This window comes from Pollachius pollachius, assembly GCF_949987615.1.
Source record: "Pollachius pollachius genome assembly, chromosome: 18".
Classification (NCBI taxonomy): domain Eukaryota; kingdom Metazoa; phylum Chordata; class Actinopteri; order Gadiformes; family Gadidae; genus Pollachius; species Pollachius pollachius.
In genome coordinates this window covers 4,196,430-4,213,873 of record NC_136951.1, presented here as the reverse complement: position 1 = coordinate 4,213,873, position 17,444 = coordinate 4,196,430, and the positions used below count along the sequence as shown (strand labels likewise).

The 17,444-nt window shown below is 50.0% G+C and overlaps 1 protein-coding gene across 2 annotated transcripts in view; it reads right to left on the bottom strand.

Moving 5' to 3' along the window:
- Positions 1 to 17,444, bottom strand: part of wdr7 (WD repeat domain 7) — a 71,524-nt gene that overhangs the window by 28,919 nt on the left and 25,161 nt on the right. For both annotated transcript variants that reach the window (XM_079756006.1, XM_079756007.1), the window contains 6 exons: positions 15,625 to 15,858; positions 15,090 to 15,383; positions 13,488 to 13,684; positions 11,011 to 11,105; positions 5,851 to 5,963; positions 5,375 to 5,498 (listed from right to left, as the gene is read on the bottom strand). In XM_079756006.1, coding sequence (XP_079612132.1) covers positions 5,375 to 5,498; positions 5,851 to 5,963; positions 11,011 to 11,105; positions 13,488 to 13,684; positions 15,090 to 15,383; positions 15,625 to 15,858 — 1,057 coding nt within the window. The remainder of the gene's footprint in view (positions 1 to 5,374; positions 5,499 to 5,850; positions 5,964 to 11,010; positions 11,106 to 13,487; positions 13,685 to 15,089; positions 15,384 to 15,624; positions 15,859 to 17,444) is intronic.

The following is a 17,444-nucleotide window of genomic DNA, read 5'->3' as shown; positions in this document are numbered from 1 at the left end:
GGAAACGATTGATAAAACTAAAAAGGATGGGCAGAAGGAGATACGTAGACACAAAAAGACAGAAAAGGAGATTGTGGGCAATAGATGGGAAACACTGGTACATAGTGTGATGAGAATAGAATGATGGGGAACTCAGAGAGAGAGTTAAGGAGAGACTGAAGAGATGGAGAGAAAAGAGGAGAAGGAGCATACAGAGGGAGTTAAGGGAATGAAAGAAGGGCCGATGGAGAGAGAGAGAGAGATGAGAGTGAGAAAGATGGGGAGAAAGAGTCAAAATCAAGGAAGGGTGACAGGGAGGTGGGTGAGAAGAGCAGGAGGGAAGAGAGGAGGGAGGAGAGGGGGGATGAGAGGCGGGAGGAGGTGCTGGCCCCTCTGGAGGCTCAAGGTCAACCCTGTCATATAAGTGATGACACATGGCTGACTCCCTGTCTAGTTAAGACCCCTGGACATGCTGCTGCTCCTGCTGCCGGCTCCTCCACCCCTCTCCTTCTCTTCCATCCCTCCCTGTGCCTGATCCTCCTTCTCCTCCAACCCCCCTCCTCCCGCCTGCACCTCCCCCTCCTCCTCCTGCCTGCTCCTCCCCCCTCCTCCTCCTGCCTGCTCCTCCTCCCCCTCCTCCTCCTGCCTGCTCCTCCTCCCCCTCCTCCCCCTCCTCCTGCCTGCTCCTCCTCCCCCCTCCTCCTCCTCCCGCCTGCTCCTCCTCCCCCCTCCTCCACCCCCCTCCTCCTCCTCCTGCCTGCTCCTCCTCCCCCTCCTCCTGCCTGCTCCTCCTCCCCCTCCTCCTGCCTGCTCCTCCTCCCCCCTCCTCCTCCTGCCTGCTCCTCCTCCCCCTCCTCCTGCCTGCTCCTCCTCCCCCCTCCTCCTCCTGCCTGCTCCTCCTCCCCCTCCTCCTCCTGCCTGCTCCTCCTCCCCCTCCTCCTGCCTGCTCCTCCTCCCCCTCCTCCTGCCTGCTCCTCCTCCCCCTCCTCCTCCTGCCTGCTCCTCCCCCCCCCCCCCCCCCCCCGAGGAAGAGACAGGGGATGTTATGAATGGGACCAGGGTTGAAGGTGAGATACCACCCCCTCCCCCACCACCGTCCCAAGGCTAATTCTGATAACATGACCATTCAGCTAGAGATGGAGTATTATTATACACATCAATCACACCACTCATATCAATGTTAATGTCCGTGTTCAGTTCACTGCGAGCCTCTAAGTGAGTACCGGTGTGCGTGTGTGCGTGCGTGCGTGTGTGTGTGTGTGTGTATGACGACCTCTTTCATGTTTAAAACACACCAGCACGGTCTAAAAAGAAAAAAAGAATTTGGAAAATGCTCATGCACGCAAACACTATGTCGTATGAAAACACAGGGTAACAAAGTAACAACATAAACTGCGTGAACAACATTTGAATCCATCATTTGTTATTAGTTTCCGTTAAATAACCAATAGACCACGGCTGAACCAAACAGAGTAGTGACCTCTACCCATCGATCCATATATCTCTTCCTTCATCCACCCCGGTATATATCTATCCCTGCAACCACCTCTTCCTCCATCCACCCAGCCCAGCTTGTCCCCGTGCCTCCCTCCACCCAGCCAGCCGTCCCTGCCTGCTGCCGGCGGGCTCCCAGCCGTGGTGCAGTCCTGGGGCGGACAGCTCCCTCTAATCCCCTGCTGATAGCCCCGCGCCGGAGGACAGGCTCACACAGCAACAGGGGGGGGGAGACGTGAAGAGGGGGGAGGGAGGGAAAGATTGATAGAAAGAAAGAAAGAAAAAATGAAAGAAACAAAGAAGAAATTATAAAAGAAAGAAGAAAAGAAAGAAAGAAAGAAAGAAAGAAAGAAAGAAGAAAAGAAAGAAAGAAAGAAAGAAAGAAAGAAAGAAAGAAAGAGGAAAAAAGGTGAGATGGAGTACCTGCTCTGAGACAGTTAGACAGAGAAACAATAAGTGAACAGAAAAAAAAAAGGATGTGAGGAAAAGAAGAGAGAGAGACAGACAGTCATACAGTCAGACAGACAGACAGACAGACAGACAGACAGACAGAGAGAGGTGATGAGTGGGTGACAGAAAGGTAAACCTGTTCTGTGTTTTGTCATTCAACACCAATACACTGCTGTGGTGAATCCCCCAGGATAAGACAATACATCACAAGGTGTCACACACACATCAACACACACACAGACCAGGTAATATGTTGTCTGCGTGCCTGAGGAGAGCTCTTCAACCCCACCAGAGAGAGAAGGTGACGTGTGTGACAATGTATTCATAGATAATAACAACGATCAACGCTAAAATAACCCCGATCACCACCAACGGACCACGGGCCAGTACTGAAAAACACACACACACACACACACACAGACACACACACACACACACAGACACACACACACACACACACACACACACACCATAACAAACACCTCTCATGTCCACAGCTGGCTTCCTGTAGTCAAGATAACAAGCACACACACACCTCTCTCTCTCCATCCCCTCTCTCTCTCCTCCTCTCTTTTTAATCCCCTTCAACCCCACCCCCCCACCCCCTCTTTCTCTCCTGGTTTCTCTCTCTCTCTGATAGACAGAGCGCGGGTCGGCCATTAAATCACCCTGGCCCATGCTCATCGATCCACACACAGCTACCCATACAATTACATCACACACACACACACACACACACACACAAACACACACACACACACACACACTTCCCTGCGGTGTGTTGTGAGGGAGACCGGCACAGAATGTGAAAGAAAAAAATAAAGAGAAAAGAAAACAGAAGGAGAAGAGGGGAAAAAGAAAAAAGAAAAATAGGAAATGAAATAACAAAAGTTAAATGAAAGAAGGAAAGAAATAAGAAAAAGGAGAGCAGGACTAATCATATGGGCGGGGCGTCCGGGGCAGAGAGAGAATTGAGAAGTCGTGGAGAGAGAGGAAATAGTTACTGCTGATGACTTGCTGTGATCAAAGAGCCAACAGCTGCTACATATGGTTACAAACACACAGCTGGGAGTGTGTGAGGGCGTGCACGCGTCTTAATGAACTCCCTCTGTAGGCGTGTGTGTGTGTGTGTGTGTGTGTGTGTGTGTGTGTGTGTGTGTGCACGAGTTCACGTGTGCGTGTGTGTGTGTGTGAATGAAGAGTGTGTTTGAATAGAAGCTGTGAAGCATGTGAGGACCACCAGTAGGAGGAACCCTGGCCTGGCTTTCTCCCTGCCCACTCACGCATGCTGCTGATGGAGGGTCTCTTTACAGCGCCTCCACCACAGAGCTCCCTGCACCACCCCACCCCACCACACAGCTCTAAGCTCCACCTTACAGCTCACAGCTCCACCACACAGCTCGAAGCTCCACCACACAGCTCACAGCTCCACCACAGGGCTCACAGCTCCACAACACAGCTCACAGCTCCACCACACAGCTCCACCACAGAGCTCACAGCTCCACCACACAGCTCTAAGCTCCACCACAGGGCTCACTGCTCCACCACAGTGCTCTAAGCTCCACCACAGAGCTCACAGCTCCATCACAGAGCTCACAGCTCCACCACAGAGCTCACAGCTACTGTAGTTCTTTAAAAGCAGACCTGGTGCAGAAGGGTGTAGGATGTAGGTGCTGTTGAAATGTCACCAACTCACTATCTAAGTGTAACTCTCTCGCTCACACACAACAGGGTGACCTTTAAGAAGCTCAGTAGAAGTGCTGGAGAAGGCAGAGTGACAGGTATCCTGACACCCCTGCTCAAGTTCAACCACACACACACACACACACACACATACACCCCCCCCCCCCCCCCCCCCCCCCCCCCCCCTCACACACACACACACACACACACAAAGGGAGAGGAGAGGGAGTAACATGTTAAACAGTCAGACAGATCGAGGCACAACAGTCATAAACCGACAGACTGACAGTCAGTCATAAAAACATGGACAGATAGAGGTAGCACCAGACAGACAGACAGATAGAGGTAGCACCAGACAGACAGATAGAGGTAGCACCAGACAGACAGACAGATAGAGGTAGGACCAGACAAACAGACAGACAGAGGTAGCACCAGACAGACAGATAGAGGTAGCACCAGACAGACAGATAGAGGTAGCACCAGACAGACAGACAGACAGAGGTAGCACCAGACAGACAGATAGAGGTAGCACCAGACAGACAGATAGAGGTAGCACCAGACAGACAGATAGAGGTAGCACCAAACAGACAGATAGAGGTAGCACCAGACAGACAGATAGAGGTAGCTACAGACAGACAGATAGAGGTAGCTACAGACAGACAGATAGAGGTAGCTACAGACAGACAGACAGAGGTAGTAACAGACAGACAGACAGATATAGGTAACTACAGACAGACAGACAGACAGACAGAGTTAGCTACAGACAGACAGAGTTAGCTACAGACAGTGTGTTCCATGCTGTGCTATTTTCTGCTGCCGCTGCACAGACAAAGAGAAGATCAGATTCAGTGACCCCTCTCACCTTCCTTCCTGCCCCCCTCCCTCCCCCCTCCCCTGAGGTCACAGCCATCCCCTCCCCCTCCCATTCCCCATCCCCCCAACCGTCCCTGCCCGCAGCGATACCGTGGTAACACTACACTGACCAGCACCCGTTGCCATGACAACCGCTCCCCAGAGGGGCCGACTCCGCCAGCATCCACAGGGCAACCACTGCAGATGTGACAGGAGGCAAGCACACGAGCGCTACAGCACACACACGCACAAACAACCGTCTGCACAGACCAAAACAAAGTCCAGAAATGCCGCCAAGACAGGAGACGCTCGCACACACAGTCCCTGGAAGAGCTCACGGTCACAAGTGTCCTCTCAAAAACATTGCTTATTCATCTACCTTTTTACTGCAGTTATTTAACAGTCTCTCGTCTTTCTCACTTTCACCCGTCTCTAGACTGAGAGCATCCCTTCCATCTCTCCATCCCTTGACACCCCTCTCTTTGTCCCTCGTTCTCTGCATCCTTCTTTCCCTCAGTGTCTCTCCCTCTTTTACCTCACATCCTTCTTTCCATCTCCCTCCTTCTCCCATTTCAAATATATCCCTCTCTCTGTCCCTTTCCCTCTCAGTCTCTCCCTACCTCTGTCTCTCTCCATCTCGCTGTCTCTCTCATCCATTTTCCCCTCCCCATCCCTCTTTCCTTCTCCGTTTCTCCTCCTCCATCCTTTCCTCTCTCTGTCTGTCCCAGTCCCTCTTTCTCTCTCTGTTCCTGTACCCATCCCTCTCCCTACGAATTTTATGTTAATATTCTCTTCTGTCTACCACCTCCCACCAACTAAGTGTCAGTATTTGCACTCCATCAGTACTTACATATCTAGTACCAGTACTTGTACAGAGTGATTCACAGTACGTCAATAACTGGTCTGCAGTACTTACGGGAGCTGACGCTGTCCACATACTGAGGCAGGTAGGGGGCCCACAGGTCAATGGTATCCTTGCGTCCTGATTGACCGATCCTCCTGAGCTCAGCCAATAGCAGTGCTTGGGCTGCTTCTCGGACCTGAAACCAGAAGGTGTCAGAGAGTGAAGCCAACCTGGCACAGAGCAGGAACACATCATCAGGTAACTACACATGTCACTGATGACAGACTATGATTTTGTGGAAGTTACCGATTTAGACTCATGCATACAGTATACACATTAGGGGGTGGGAAAATATATGTTATGCAAGAATAATGCAAGAACCGGGTTCTTGGCTTCCACAGTACTTTTACAGAATAGCAATGTGAACAGAATTGCAATACATGGGCACACCAAACTTTTTGTAATATGGTATGCTGAGGCCTCAGTCGAGTCCCATCCATCATACACAGGGCATGTACAGAGGTGTGTGTGTGTCTGTGTGTGTGTACCTCCAGACAGCGGTCCTGCCACCGCCGAGCCAACATCTCCAGGAGAGGAGGTCTGAACTTCCCTAACAGGTCAGGGAGCATCACACAGTGCATCGCAGCCAGCTGGCTCCACCCTGCACACACACACACACACACACACACACACACACACACACACACACACACACACACACACACACACACACACACACACACACACACACACACACACACACAAATAGGGAGAATATCAGAGAATTTATAATATATACCAAGAGATATCAACATACACACACGTGCATATACAAACTAAAAAGACATACCTTTGAAGTGAGGATGCAGCTAGGGGCTAAACTAAGGGGTTGTGGTTAATTATCTAAAGCTATTCAGCTCTCAGCGTAAGTACATATGTGTTTGTAGGGTTAAGAAATAGCACTGTAAGATAATACAGTCTGGTGTAATGTGTGCAATGTTTAAATTACAATATCTTTAATTTCGGCTCTACTGTAGGGCACATATTACGAGACTCGTTGTTTAATGAGAGTCCCCTGGAAGGGGATTAAAACATGTCAGAATTAGTATCAAGCATCTCTACAGTCTGGCATTAGCTTGAGGACAGCCACCGTTAACCAGCCCCCCGTTACCTCAGTCAGGTGATGCTCCAGATAACTGAGGCTTCTTATTTTAAATACATATGCATTTACACACATCCATCACTCAAACACACAAGAAAAACAAAATTACGTACATCCAGAATATTCAGAGGGATTTTTAAAATCAACCAGCTCTGTGGTGGATCAATGAAACAATATTTTGTCTGAAGGATTCATTTAAATGAAATCCTCCGGGCCGACAGAAGACAAGACTCAAAAAGAAGACGGCTTGATCCACAATATCCTGGCAACAATATTGTCAACAATATCATGACGTTCACTCTTTTCAGGTCCACGCACCATCACACTGACATGGAATGCTCCCCACACTAGTAAGTACAATAATAGCTAATAGTAGCTAAAATGATTAGCATTGATAGCATTACTCAGCGAGCAAACCGAAGTTTGGCCATCATTCTGTGGTAGCAGCTAGGCTAACTCAACCACTAGTCTTAGGTAGCTGGTTTGTTCATTCTCAAGCTTAGCATTAACTTAGCATTGGTCGAATGGAGCTTCCACATTAACATGACATGTGCTATGTAGAAAAACAACAAAACACTGAAATGTCACAATATTGTGTTGAGTTTCACCTCCTATTTAATTCCTGAGAGTTAAATACATTTGAAACACTGATATTGTCGACCAAACAGACAGGAGAACAACCACCTCTTACATTTGAGAGAAACACATTCTGAAATGTTGATGTATGGAGATTAAAAAATAAACCAGATGTTGGAAGAACATATATCAGATCAATATATGTAAACTGGGATAACCGCACTGGGTCTATGTAATGGACCATGAATGGTTAAATAGTAGGCAGGAAGAGAAATCATGAAATTTCTTTGCCAGACCGCAATAAACTTACCTCCATCTTTGAAATACAAGAAGACAGGAATTTGTTACAGAATTTTAAAAACATTCATTATCAAGTTATAATACACAACTAGAAGTCGAGCAATCCTTCAAGCCAATTATTCGAAATCGGCATACATTGGATTAAAACCAATCAAATTCATCAATCAGTGGCGTGCAGTAATAGATGGTTGATCATTCTCTTAAAAGCCGCACTCCGGTGTTAGAAGGTTGAAAGTTGATGGACCTCTAGTTCCACAGCACCCGACAGTGGACAGTTCTTCTACCGAGGACTAGCCTCTAGCTTAAGTTCTGGACAGGCTGGGGGTTTGCGAGCAGGCTTGCTTTTTCAACAGATGTAAATAAAGATTGCAGTGATCAAAACAAGTGATTCAGTCATTCACCAAAAGATGAACATCCTGTTGAACAAAGAGATATATTTCGAGAATATCATGTCAAACCTACAAATAATTAAAAAAATGACAGAAATATTGCATTTCTAAATTCAAATTTCTTACGCCGTCTAACTTGAAATTTGAACATCAAAAATATAAGATTTCCCCTGTGATCATTTGATGGATCTCTGAAAAGGTTGAGAGGAATATGAGGTTAATGAATCTAGAACAAGGACTCATGGAGTCAACCAGCTCAATGAGGACTTGTAGGGGTTCAGCCAATCAGGAGTTAGTATTGTAATATAACAGCCTTTCCTCATGTGAAAAGAGCAAGCATGCACACACCGAGAACGCGATGGACAGACAAAAACGGCACACAACACGAGGGCAGACAGACAGACGGAGCTGGAGACAAAACCAGGATAAAGACACTGCGAGGGACACCTGAGATGAGGACCTGGCTGGACCAGAGAGAGGTCGATAGTGACAGAGACATGGAGCGAGGGGTGGAGGAACTACACACAAAGACACTCATCAAAGGAGGAACAGCGGAGAGAGAAGAGGAACAGGATGGAGAGGCAGGAAGCAGCATGAAGGCGTGTGTGTGGTCCCTAGCGCTACCCGTCCCTACTGTGTACCTTCGTTGACTGAGGGGATGCTATGAGAGGCAGGGCCTTGGCTAGGGGCACCAGAGGGGCCCCGAGGTGGCCGTACTGGGGCCCCTAGAGAAGCAGGAGTGGTGGCAGCTTGCAAAGGAAGAGAGGAGACACGGTCACAATGTTAGGACGAGGAGCAAAGGAGCGCAAGACACCAAAAGAAAAAGGACAACAGACAATGTCAGGAGCGATTAGAGAGAGTCTATGTAGAACATACTTTACAGGCAGGGAAGAAATGGTTAGCAGAAGATCATAAACAACATGAAAGTTTCAAGAGGACATTGGAAAAGGAATTTGATGAGGAAAGAGCAGAGAAAAGCGTAAGAAGCACAAATAAATGATACAAGTATTTATCAAAGTAAACAGTTTGGTCTCCAATCTACCTCATGTAAATTTATACTAGGAGGATTCCTATAATGCAAAAACAAAAGTGTTGCAGTTCCTTAATAGTAAAATATCTATGTCGTTCAAAAGAAAGTTTGAAGCAACTAATACCGATGTAATAAGCTTACAAGCATAATTATATAACATATAAACACAGGTACACACATCAGACCAGAGACAGAGAGAGAGAGAGACCGATAGAGAGACAGACAGAGAGAGACAGACAGAGAGAGAAAGATAGACGCGAGAGCGCGAGAGAGAGCGAGATCGAGAGAGAGCGAGAGCGAGAGAGAGAGAGTGCGAGATCAAGAGGCAGGTGTTAACAGATAAACCGTGAATGAAAGGAAGAAAGACAGAAAGAAAGAAGGATGGCTAGGAAGAAAGAAAAGAAGACAAAGGAACAGAACAGACAGGAAGACAGAAAGAATAGACAGGAAGGATGAAAGAAAAGAGAAAGAAAAAGAAAGAAAGGAAGATGAGAGCAATGTGGAAGATAGATTGATGCGACCAGCAGTGGATTGCTACCAGCTAGCCTCCAACATGGTGGTCTTAGGGTGGGCTCCATATGGTGGGGCTCCACCAAGAGGTCTCATCATACTGTCATCCAATACCACTAAAACGTTGTTCATGTTGTAAACTGGATTGACACCGTGCATTGCAGACTATATAAAATAGGGTTATTTTATGACTGGAATAGTCCGAACTAATTAGACACATTTCATTTCAAACACACACGCAGGAACACCATGCAGTGATGGTGTGTGTGCAACAGAGAAGAGTATAGAACTGTTGTTTAAGGAACTATTATCATTCAGCATATCCCCCAAGCTGGCTCTAGCGTTGGGGTTGGGTGGACAACAGAAACACCGTTCTTTGGACGTTCCTTCGTTAAATTAAAAGACAAAGTAAGCTACCTACTAACTTACTAAGTATGTAAGTAAGGAAGTACGTACATGAGCAAATCGATAAGCTACTTACCTACCTAGTAAGCAAGTGAATTAGTAAATAAGTAAGTTCTGTTACTTGCCTAATAAGAAGCAAAGTAGGTTAGTAGGTAGGCAAGTTTAGTAAATAAGTCAAATACTAGGTAAGTAGGTTAGTAAATAGGTGGTTTAGTAGGCAAGTAGGTTAGTAAGTAGGTAAGTAAGTAAATGAGTCAATTACTAGGTAAGTAGGTTAGTAACTAGGTGGTTTAGTAGGTAAGTAGGTAGAGTAGGGGAGTAGCTTAGTAAGTAGGCCAGTGTGCTGGTAAGTTTGATGTTAAAAGAGCTCCAGCCCTTTGTTCTGTCACACTTAACCCTCTCTCCCAGCAGCCCGGCAGAGCTCGCTCAGGCTGGGCTTCTGCAGCCACGGGCCCCTCTCCTCATTTCCATGACAATGGTCCCGGGGCCCGCTCTGCCCCCCTGGCCTCCCGACACACTGGGCTAATGCTAACTGCTCTGTCCAACCGACCTATCAGAGCGCCGCAGGGGGGTGGCGGGGACGCGTGCTGCTAGTGTGTCAGGTCGTGAGGGGCGGTGAATGGGCGTGTGGTGTGAATGAGAGGGCACGCTTGGCCCCCATTATGGCGTGACAAAAGCCTGGGGCCCCTAACACGCGTGGAGCGCTGCCTCCCTCTGGCACATGTGGCTGTGTGTGTGTGTTTACCTAAATGTGTGTGTGTGTGTGTGCGCACGCGTGTGTACGTGTGCAGGCGCGTGTGTGAGCGTGCGTGCCTGTGTGTGTGTGTGTGTGTGTGTGTGTGTGTGTGTGTGTGTGTGTGTGTGTGTGTGTGTGTGTCGGAGGGTTTGTCTGATGGTGTGGAACACAGCCCATCAGGTTTGAGAGGGAAGTGATTGTGATATTTATGCCTCGGTGCTCACGCTGGTGTCACAGTTTGTCCCCGTGTACCAATGGGTGGGAGCTCCGCCGTACCCGTTTGACAACAGCTGTGTGTGTGTGTGTGTGTGTGTGTGTGTGTGTGTGTGTGTGTGTGTGTGTGTGTGTGTGTGTGTGTGTGTGTGTATGTGTGTCCTTTTCTCCACACACTACCATTGAGAGAAAGAGGCAGTCTTTGGTACTTCCTTTCCACTAAAGGAAACAGTAATAATACATAATCAATAATAACCCCTACTTTAGGTTCTTGCACGCCGCCCCAACAAACCCGGACACCCAACCTCCCCCGGGCCCCGACAGGTCTGGCCGGCCGGCCCCCGGGTTGTGTCGGGGGCCCTCCGAGCTGTGTTATGGGGCCCTTACCTTGTTTGATCTGGGCCTGCATGGCGGGGCTGGAGGGCGGGGGTCCGCTGGAGGCGGTCCTGCGGGGGCTCTCAGGGGTCCCGGGTCTGGGAGGTCTGGACAGGAACACAGAGAGGACGACGTGAGGAGGAGGAGCAGGGAGGAGAAGGAGGAGGGAGGAGGACGTGAGGAGGAGGAGGGAGGAGGAGGAGGAGGAGGTAGGAGGACGTGAGGAGGCGCAGGGAGGAGGAGCAGGGAGGAGGAGGAGGAGGCGGGAGGAGGACGTGAGAAGGAGCAGGGAGGAGGAGGAAGGAGGAGGAGCAGGGAGGAGGAGGTGAGGAGGTGCAGGGAGGAGGAGGTGGAGGAGGATGTGAGGAGGAGCAGGGAGGAGGAGCAGGGAGGAGGAGGAGGGAGGAGGAGGACGTGAGGAGGAGGAGGGAGAAGGAGGAGCAGGGAGGAGGGAGGAGGAGGAGGGAGGAGGAGGAGCAGGGAGGAGGAGGAGGGAGGAGGAGCAGGAGGGAGGAGGACGGGAGGAGGAGCAGGGAGGAGGAGGAGGAGGGGGAGGAGCGAGGAGGAGGAGGAGGAGCAAAATGAGAAGGAGGGAGGAGGAGGAGGAAGGAGGAGGAGGGGGAGGAGGGAGGAGGAGGGGCAGGGAGGAGGGAGGAGGAGGAGCAGGGAGGAGGCCATGAGAGGAGCAGGGAGGGAGGAGGAGGAGCAGGGAGGAGGAGGAGGGAGGAGCAGGGAGGAGGAGCAGGAGGGGGGGAGGAGGAGGAGCAGGGAGGAGGAGGAGAGAGGAGGAGGAGGACGTGAGGAGAAGCAGGGAGGAGGAGGACGTGAGGAGGAGGAGGGAGGAGCCGGAGGGAGGAAGAGGAGCAGGGAGGAGGGAGGAGAGAGGAGGAGGAGGAGCAGGGAGGAGGAGGAGGGAGGAGGAGGATGTGAGGAGGAGGAGGGAGAAGGAGGAGCAGGGAGGAGGGAGGAGGAGGAGCAGGGAGGAGGAGGAGGAGCAAAAGGAGAAGGAGGGAGGGGGAAGGAGGGAGGAGGAGGAGCAGGGAGGAGTCCATGAGAGGAGCAGGGAGGGAGGAGGGAGGAGGAGGAGGAGGGAGGAGCAGGGAGGAGGAGGAGGAGGGGGGGAGGAGGAGGAACAGGGAGGAGGAGGAGAGAGGAGGAGGATGTGAGGAGGAGCAGGGAGGAGGAGGAGGGAGGAGGAGGAGCAGGGAGGAGGCCATGAGAGGAGCAGGGAGGGAGGAGGAGGAGGGAGGAGGAGGAGCAGGGAGGAGGAGGAGGAGGGAGGAGCAGGGAGGAGGAGCAGGGAGGAGGCCATGAGAGGAGCAGGGAGGAGGAGGAGCAGGGAGGAGGCGAAGGAGCAGGGAGGAGGAGAGGACAGAGAAGGATCGCAGTGGAGAGGAAGGGGAGCAGAGAGGAGGAGCAGGCACAGGGAAACGACAGTAGAGTTAAAGCCATAACCTCGCACTCTTCAACTCGCACAACTACTTCCATTCTGTACAATCTGCCACTCAGAAGACAAAGGCAGAGAGTAAAGAGAGCACTGTGTGTGTTTTACTCCAGAGACAGAAACACAGGATTTCGGAAGAACATTGATACACTGAGATTTGGTAGTCTCTAAACCACACACACACACACACACACACACACACACACACACACACACACACACACACACACACACACACCTCTTAAATATAATATAAGGACATTAAAAAGCAAAAGAGGCAGCAGTGAAATATTCACCAGTCCAGAGCCGACAGCAGAGGCGGAAGGAAAGTTTCAGTGTTTTTCTTTCACACAGAATAGAAACAAGCCACGTCCTTTTTCCTGTACATCAAACACAGAGCCCCAGCTCCCGTCTCTCCCTCTCTATTAAAAATACACCCCTCCAGTGTTTCCCCTCACATTATTCCAGCCGCGTCGCTGAGATGTGTGTTTATTGATGTGTGCGTGCACGGGGCTGATGCGCGTGGGACCCTTAATGGCAGAAAGGTATTATTGTGATCAGTGATTTCAGGAGGGCATTCCCACATCAATGGAGTAATATCATAATAAAAAGCTCGCTGTGGGTGCCAGCCCCATTAGCTTGGCGTGAATGTGCAAATCCAGTTTCCAGGCTGCAGTACGATGAGCCGCGCTACAGCCTGGGGTCCTGTCACTCCGTCAAACTTCGACTGTCGGTCGGTTCCACAGTCAGACGTTGACGTTCTATTATTGGGCCTCACTTATTATCTGTCTTTACTGTTTATCTTTATGCTTCGTATATTTCATCCGAAGCCATCGTTCAGCCGAAGCCTCCTCCAGCCTCATCCTACCTTTAACCCTTCGATAGCACAACCTTATTCTGCTTACTTTCCACATTAGTTTTCTAATGACAAGAACGACCATGCGACAGTGGGGGGGGGGCGATGGCGGATTACAGTGGACCTCACAGGTGATCTCCTATGAAGGAGGCGTGGCTCTACATGTAGACATATCTATATGATGTGTACCTGACGGGAGCCTTCTTCATGTGCTCCCCTATGAAGGAGGCGTGGGTCATGCCCATCAGGGTGTTGGCCAGGGAGATGACCGACAGCAGGTGCTGGGTGCTGACGGCCCGGGACACCCCGTACGTCCCGTTACCCACGATGTCCGCCGGGGCCAGAGTCCGGCCGGCAGCCTGGGACAGCTGACGGAGCAAGGCCTCCTGGGAAGGGAGAGGGAGAGAGAGAGAGAGACGTGGAGGGGGAGGGAGAGAGAGAGAGAAGGCGAGAGAGAGAGAGAGAGAGAGAGTGAGAGAAAGAGAGAGAGAGAAAGAGAAAGAGAAAGAGAGAGCGAAAGAGAAAGAGAGAGAGAGGGAGAGGGAGAGGGAGAGAGAAAGAGAGAGAGAGGGGGAGACAGACAGACAGACAGACAGAAAGAGAAAGAGAGAGGGAGACAGACAGAGAGAGACAGAGCGAGACAGAGGGAGAGACAGGGGTTCATTTATTGATTCACGATCAATATTTTAAGGTACAGGCGGTAAGAAAAGATGTAGTTTGCATGCTACAAGGTTGTATTACAGTAACGTAAAACTGTTTTGTTTTATTGTCATATTAGATGAGACTGCAGTTTCTTTGGTATTTTATACCTAAGAGTGCAGTCATGTTTATGTCTAATAACAGACTGTACCAAAATAAAAGCCCTGAAGAAAAGCTGATAAAAGGGGCAGTGTGTAGAACTGAACGGCATCTAGCGGGACGGTTTTAGCGGGAATATAATATTCATAAGTATGTTTTAGTTAGTGTATTATCCCATAAAAATAAGAATCCTGTTTCCTCTACTTTACAATGAGGCCTTTAAATCAACATAGTGGGCGGGTCCTCTCCCAGCGGGGCCGCCATGTTGCACCGCCATGTTCCAACATTAGCCCAGAACGGACAAACAGCGCTGGAGACAACACGCTTTTAGTTCAATCCAAAATATGGGCTTCAAGTTGTAGGCAGGAGGGGGTTATGATATCCCCATGGACAGACCCATTTGTGATTCCTATGTTGTATCTTTACCCTCAAAGAGAACCTTGCCGTCAACACCAAGCGCTGGTGAGGGGTCATGATAGCTATGATAAGTGGGTCTAAATTATTGAATGCATCCACGATTTGGAGAGGTTCATTTTGAGGTAGTTTCCCTGTTCTACTAAAAGAGAGTGAGTTGGTATCCAATACAAAACAGTTGATAACATGACCGCAAACCGCACTGCCAGTATTCACAAACCGCACTGCCAGTAAACACTGGCTTGTAGCACTGACTGCTATCCAGATGAATGATCAATACATGTAACAGAAAGCAGTAATTATAGGTCTATCAATGCAGTTCACCGCTATGAATTCAATAAGAGGACTGTGCGTGCGATAGACCGTTACCTCCGCCCCGTCCTACGACATATACAAGGGGGTGGGGAGGGATGGGACATGCAGTTGGTTCGCAATCTGCAACCTCACCACGCGGTGCCACAGAGTCATACCCACTGGGGCTTAAACAAAGCCTGCCCAGAAAGGGCCAATGCCTTCAGCCCAACAGACGGCTGTGAGGAAGCGGCAGGCCTGTTGAACCACGGCGAAAGGCCTGGTTACCTTGAAGGTGGGCAGCATGAGGGACATGTGTCCTCCCCTGGAGATAAGGCCGAAGGAGATGGGGCAGTGGGGCTTCAGCATGCCCAGGCGCTCCAGGCAGACGGCGTCCAGGCCGCAGTCCAGGCCCCAGGCGTGGAGGCAGGACATGAACAGCTTGGCCGTGTCCATGGTCAGGTTGTACTCCAGCAGGCTCAGGGACTTGGACTTCTCCTCGCGCCTCCTCATCTCCTCCTCCTCCTCCTCGTCTTCATCCATGAGGTGCTCCTTGATGGTCTCCTTCATGGTCTCTTTGACCTGGTGGTGGGGAAGTGTTTAGTTGGTTTGTTATTCAGAGAGCCCCCATTTGACCTACAGGGTTTACTGGGCCGACCTGGTGGGGTGACCCACCATCCCACATCTGGGTGGACACGCCCCCTAATGAGATCAGCAATGGGTGGATTGGGAGGCGTTTGGACATGACATCTGAAGTGGCTCTCTGGACCGCGACACAGAGTCCCTCTGAGCCAGTGGGCTCAGCCAGCCCCCACACCGGTACCTGTTTGAAGATCTTGTTGGCCAGGAAGGAGCCTCCCTTGTCGGGGCCGGCCTGGCTCTTCTGCAGGCTCTCCGGGGACACCATGGTGGGGCTGGGCCGCTGCGCCTCCTCCGTCAGGAGCTGGATGATCACCGCCTCCACGTCGAAGAACAGCACATGCATGTCCGGGTCCGTCACGTTGGTCTTCATGGACTGTACCACCAGGGAGTTGTGGGAGTACTTTGGTAGGTTGCCCTGGTAACGAGGGTGGAAGGGACACACGCGAAGCAGCTATGAGGCCGGTCAGACGTTGAATACGTAGCGCATACTTCAGTATGTGACATAGGCCCTCGTAGTCTCAGGTTATTGTGATGTTGTATTGGACCCCGTATGTATTGTGGAGCCCGAACCACTATCAATGCTGGGACGAATGGGAAACAGAGTTACTATAATGGTTAAATCAATAGATATAAAGACATTCTGCGGTGGGTTTGACTCTTTCCTGTCTGAAATACGCTCACTCAAACCCCAGCTACTCCATTCTGCTTTGTTTATAATAAGCTGCCATCATTCATGACACGATATCTCTAGGATAACATTCATCTGACCTGACCAATATATATCACAGGTTTAACATCTGAAATACAATGGTATATATCGCGGAAAAGTGCATGTTTATGTAAACACACTTTAAATAGACTACCACTACACATCACACACACACATCCCCACCAACCCACCCACTTACTGGTTAGCATGTAAACAAACAGCCTGCTGTACACACTGGCCCATTCAGGTGTCTGCTAATACAATTAACATTGACTCTCATATTAGCACGTTGACCATTGGCAGTCGTGTGTGTGTGTGTGTGTGTGTGTGTGTGTGTGTGTGTGTGTGTGTGTGTGTGTGTGTGTGTGTGTGTGTGTGTGTGTGTGTGTGTGTGTGTAGACAAGAGGAACAGACAGACGGAGACAGACACAGACGGACACAGTGTCTGTTAGATACAGTTTCTAGTCATAGGGGAAAAAAATCCATGGCGACAGAACGAGGGAGAGAGACACAGAGACGGACTGGAAGAGAGAGAGGGTGAAAGATGGAGGCAGACTGGAGACTGGGAGGGAGAGGAGAGGGAGAGAGAAAGAGGAGAGGGAGAGAGACGGACGACTAGAAGAGAGAGAGGGGTGAAGGAGAGATACAGACTAAAAGAGACAGAAGAAAGGGAGGGTGAGAAGAAAGGAGAAGGGTGGGAGCTGGGAAGGACAGGAGAGAATAAAGGAAGGGAACAGAGGAGGAGAGATGCCAGCACAATCATTAGACCTACACACGCAGACACACACACACAGACACACACACACACACACACACACACACACACACACACACACACACACACACACACACACACACACACACACGCACACACACACACACACGCACACAAGCGCACACACACACCTCTTCTGGCTGTTCCCGAGGTCTAATATAAAGGCTGTTAGAGTGGGGGCTGTTGTGAGTGAAAACATGTTGACATGATCATGTGAAGATCATGTGGGGGAGACGAAGGCCAAGATTAAAAACCATTCTGTGATCGTCGAGTGGTGAGGGCGTTTGTCTCCCAGCTGAAAGGTTCTGGGTTCAATCCCCAATCTCCTCAGTCACCTGTAGACAAGCTAGTGCAGGATGTCCTAACCCCTACCACAATGTTACTCTATAATATTAAAGCGTCTGCTAATTGAATATGATTATTTCAGAATATGCTGCTTTTCAATGGTTTAGGATTTAATTTTAGGACGTTGGCGTGCGTTTACGTTAGAATACACACGCAGAGGGGATACGTTGTT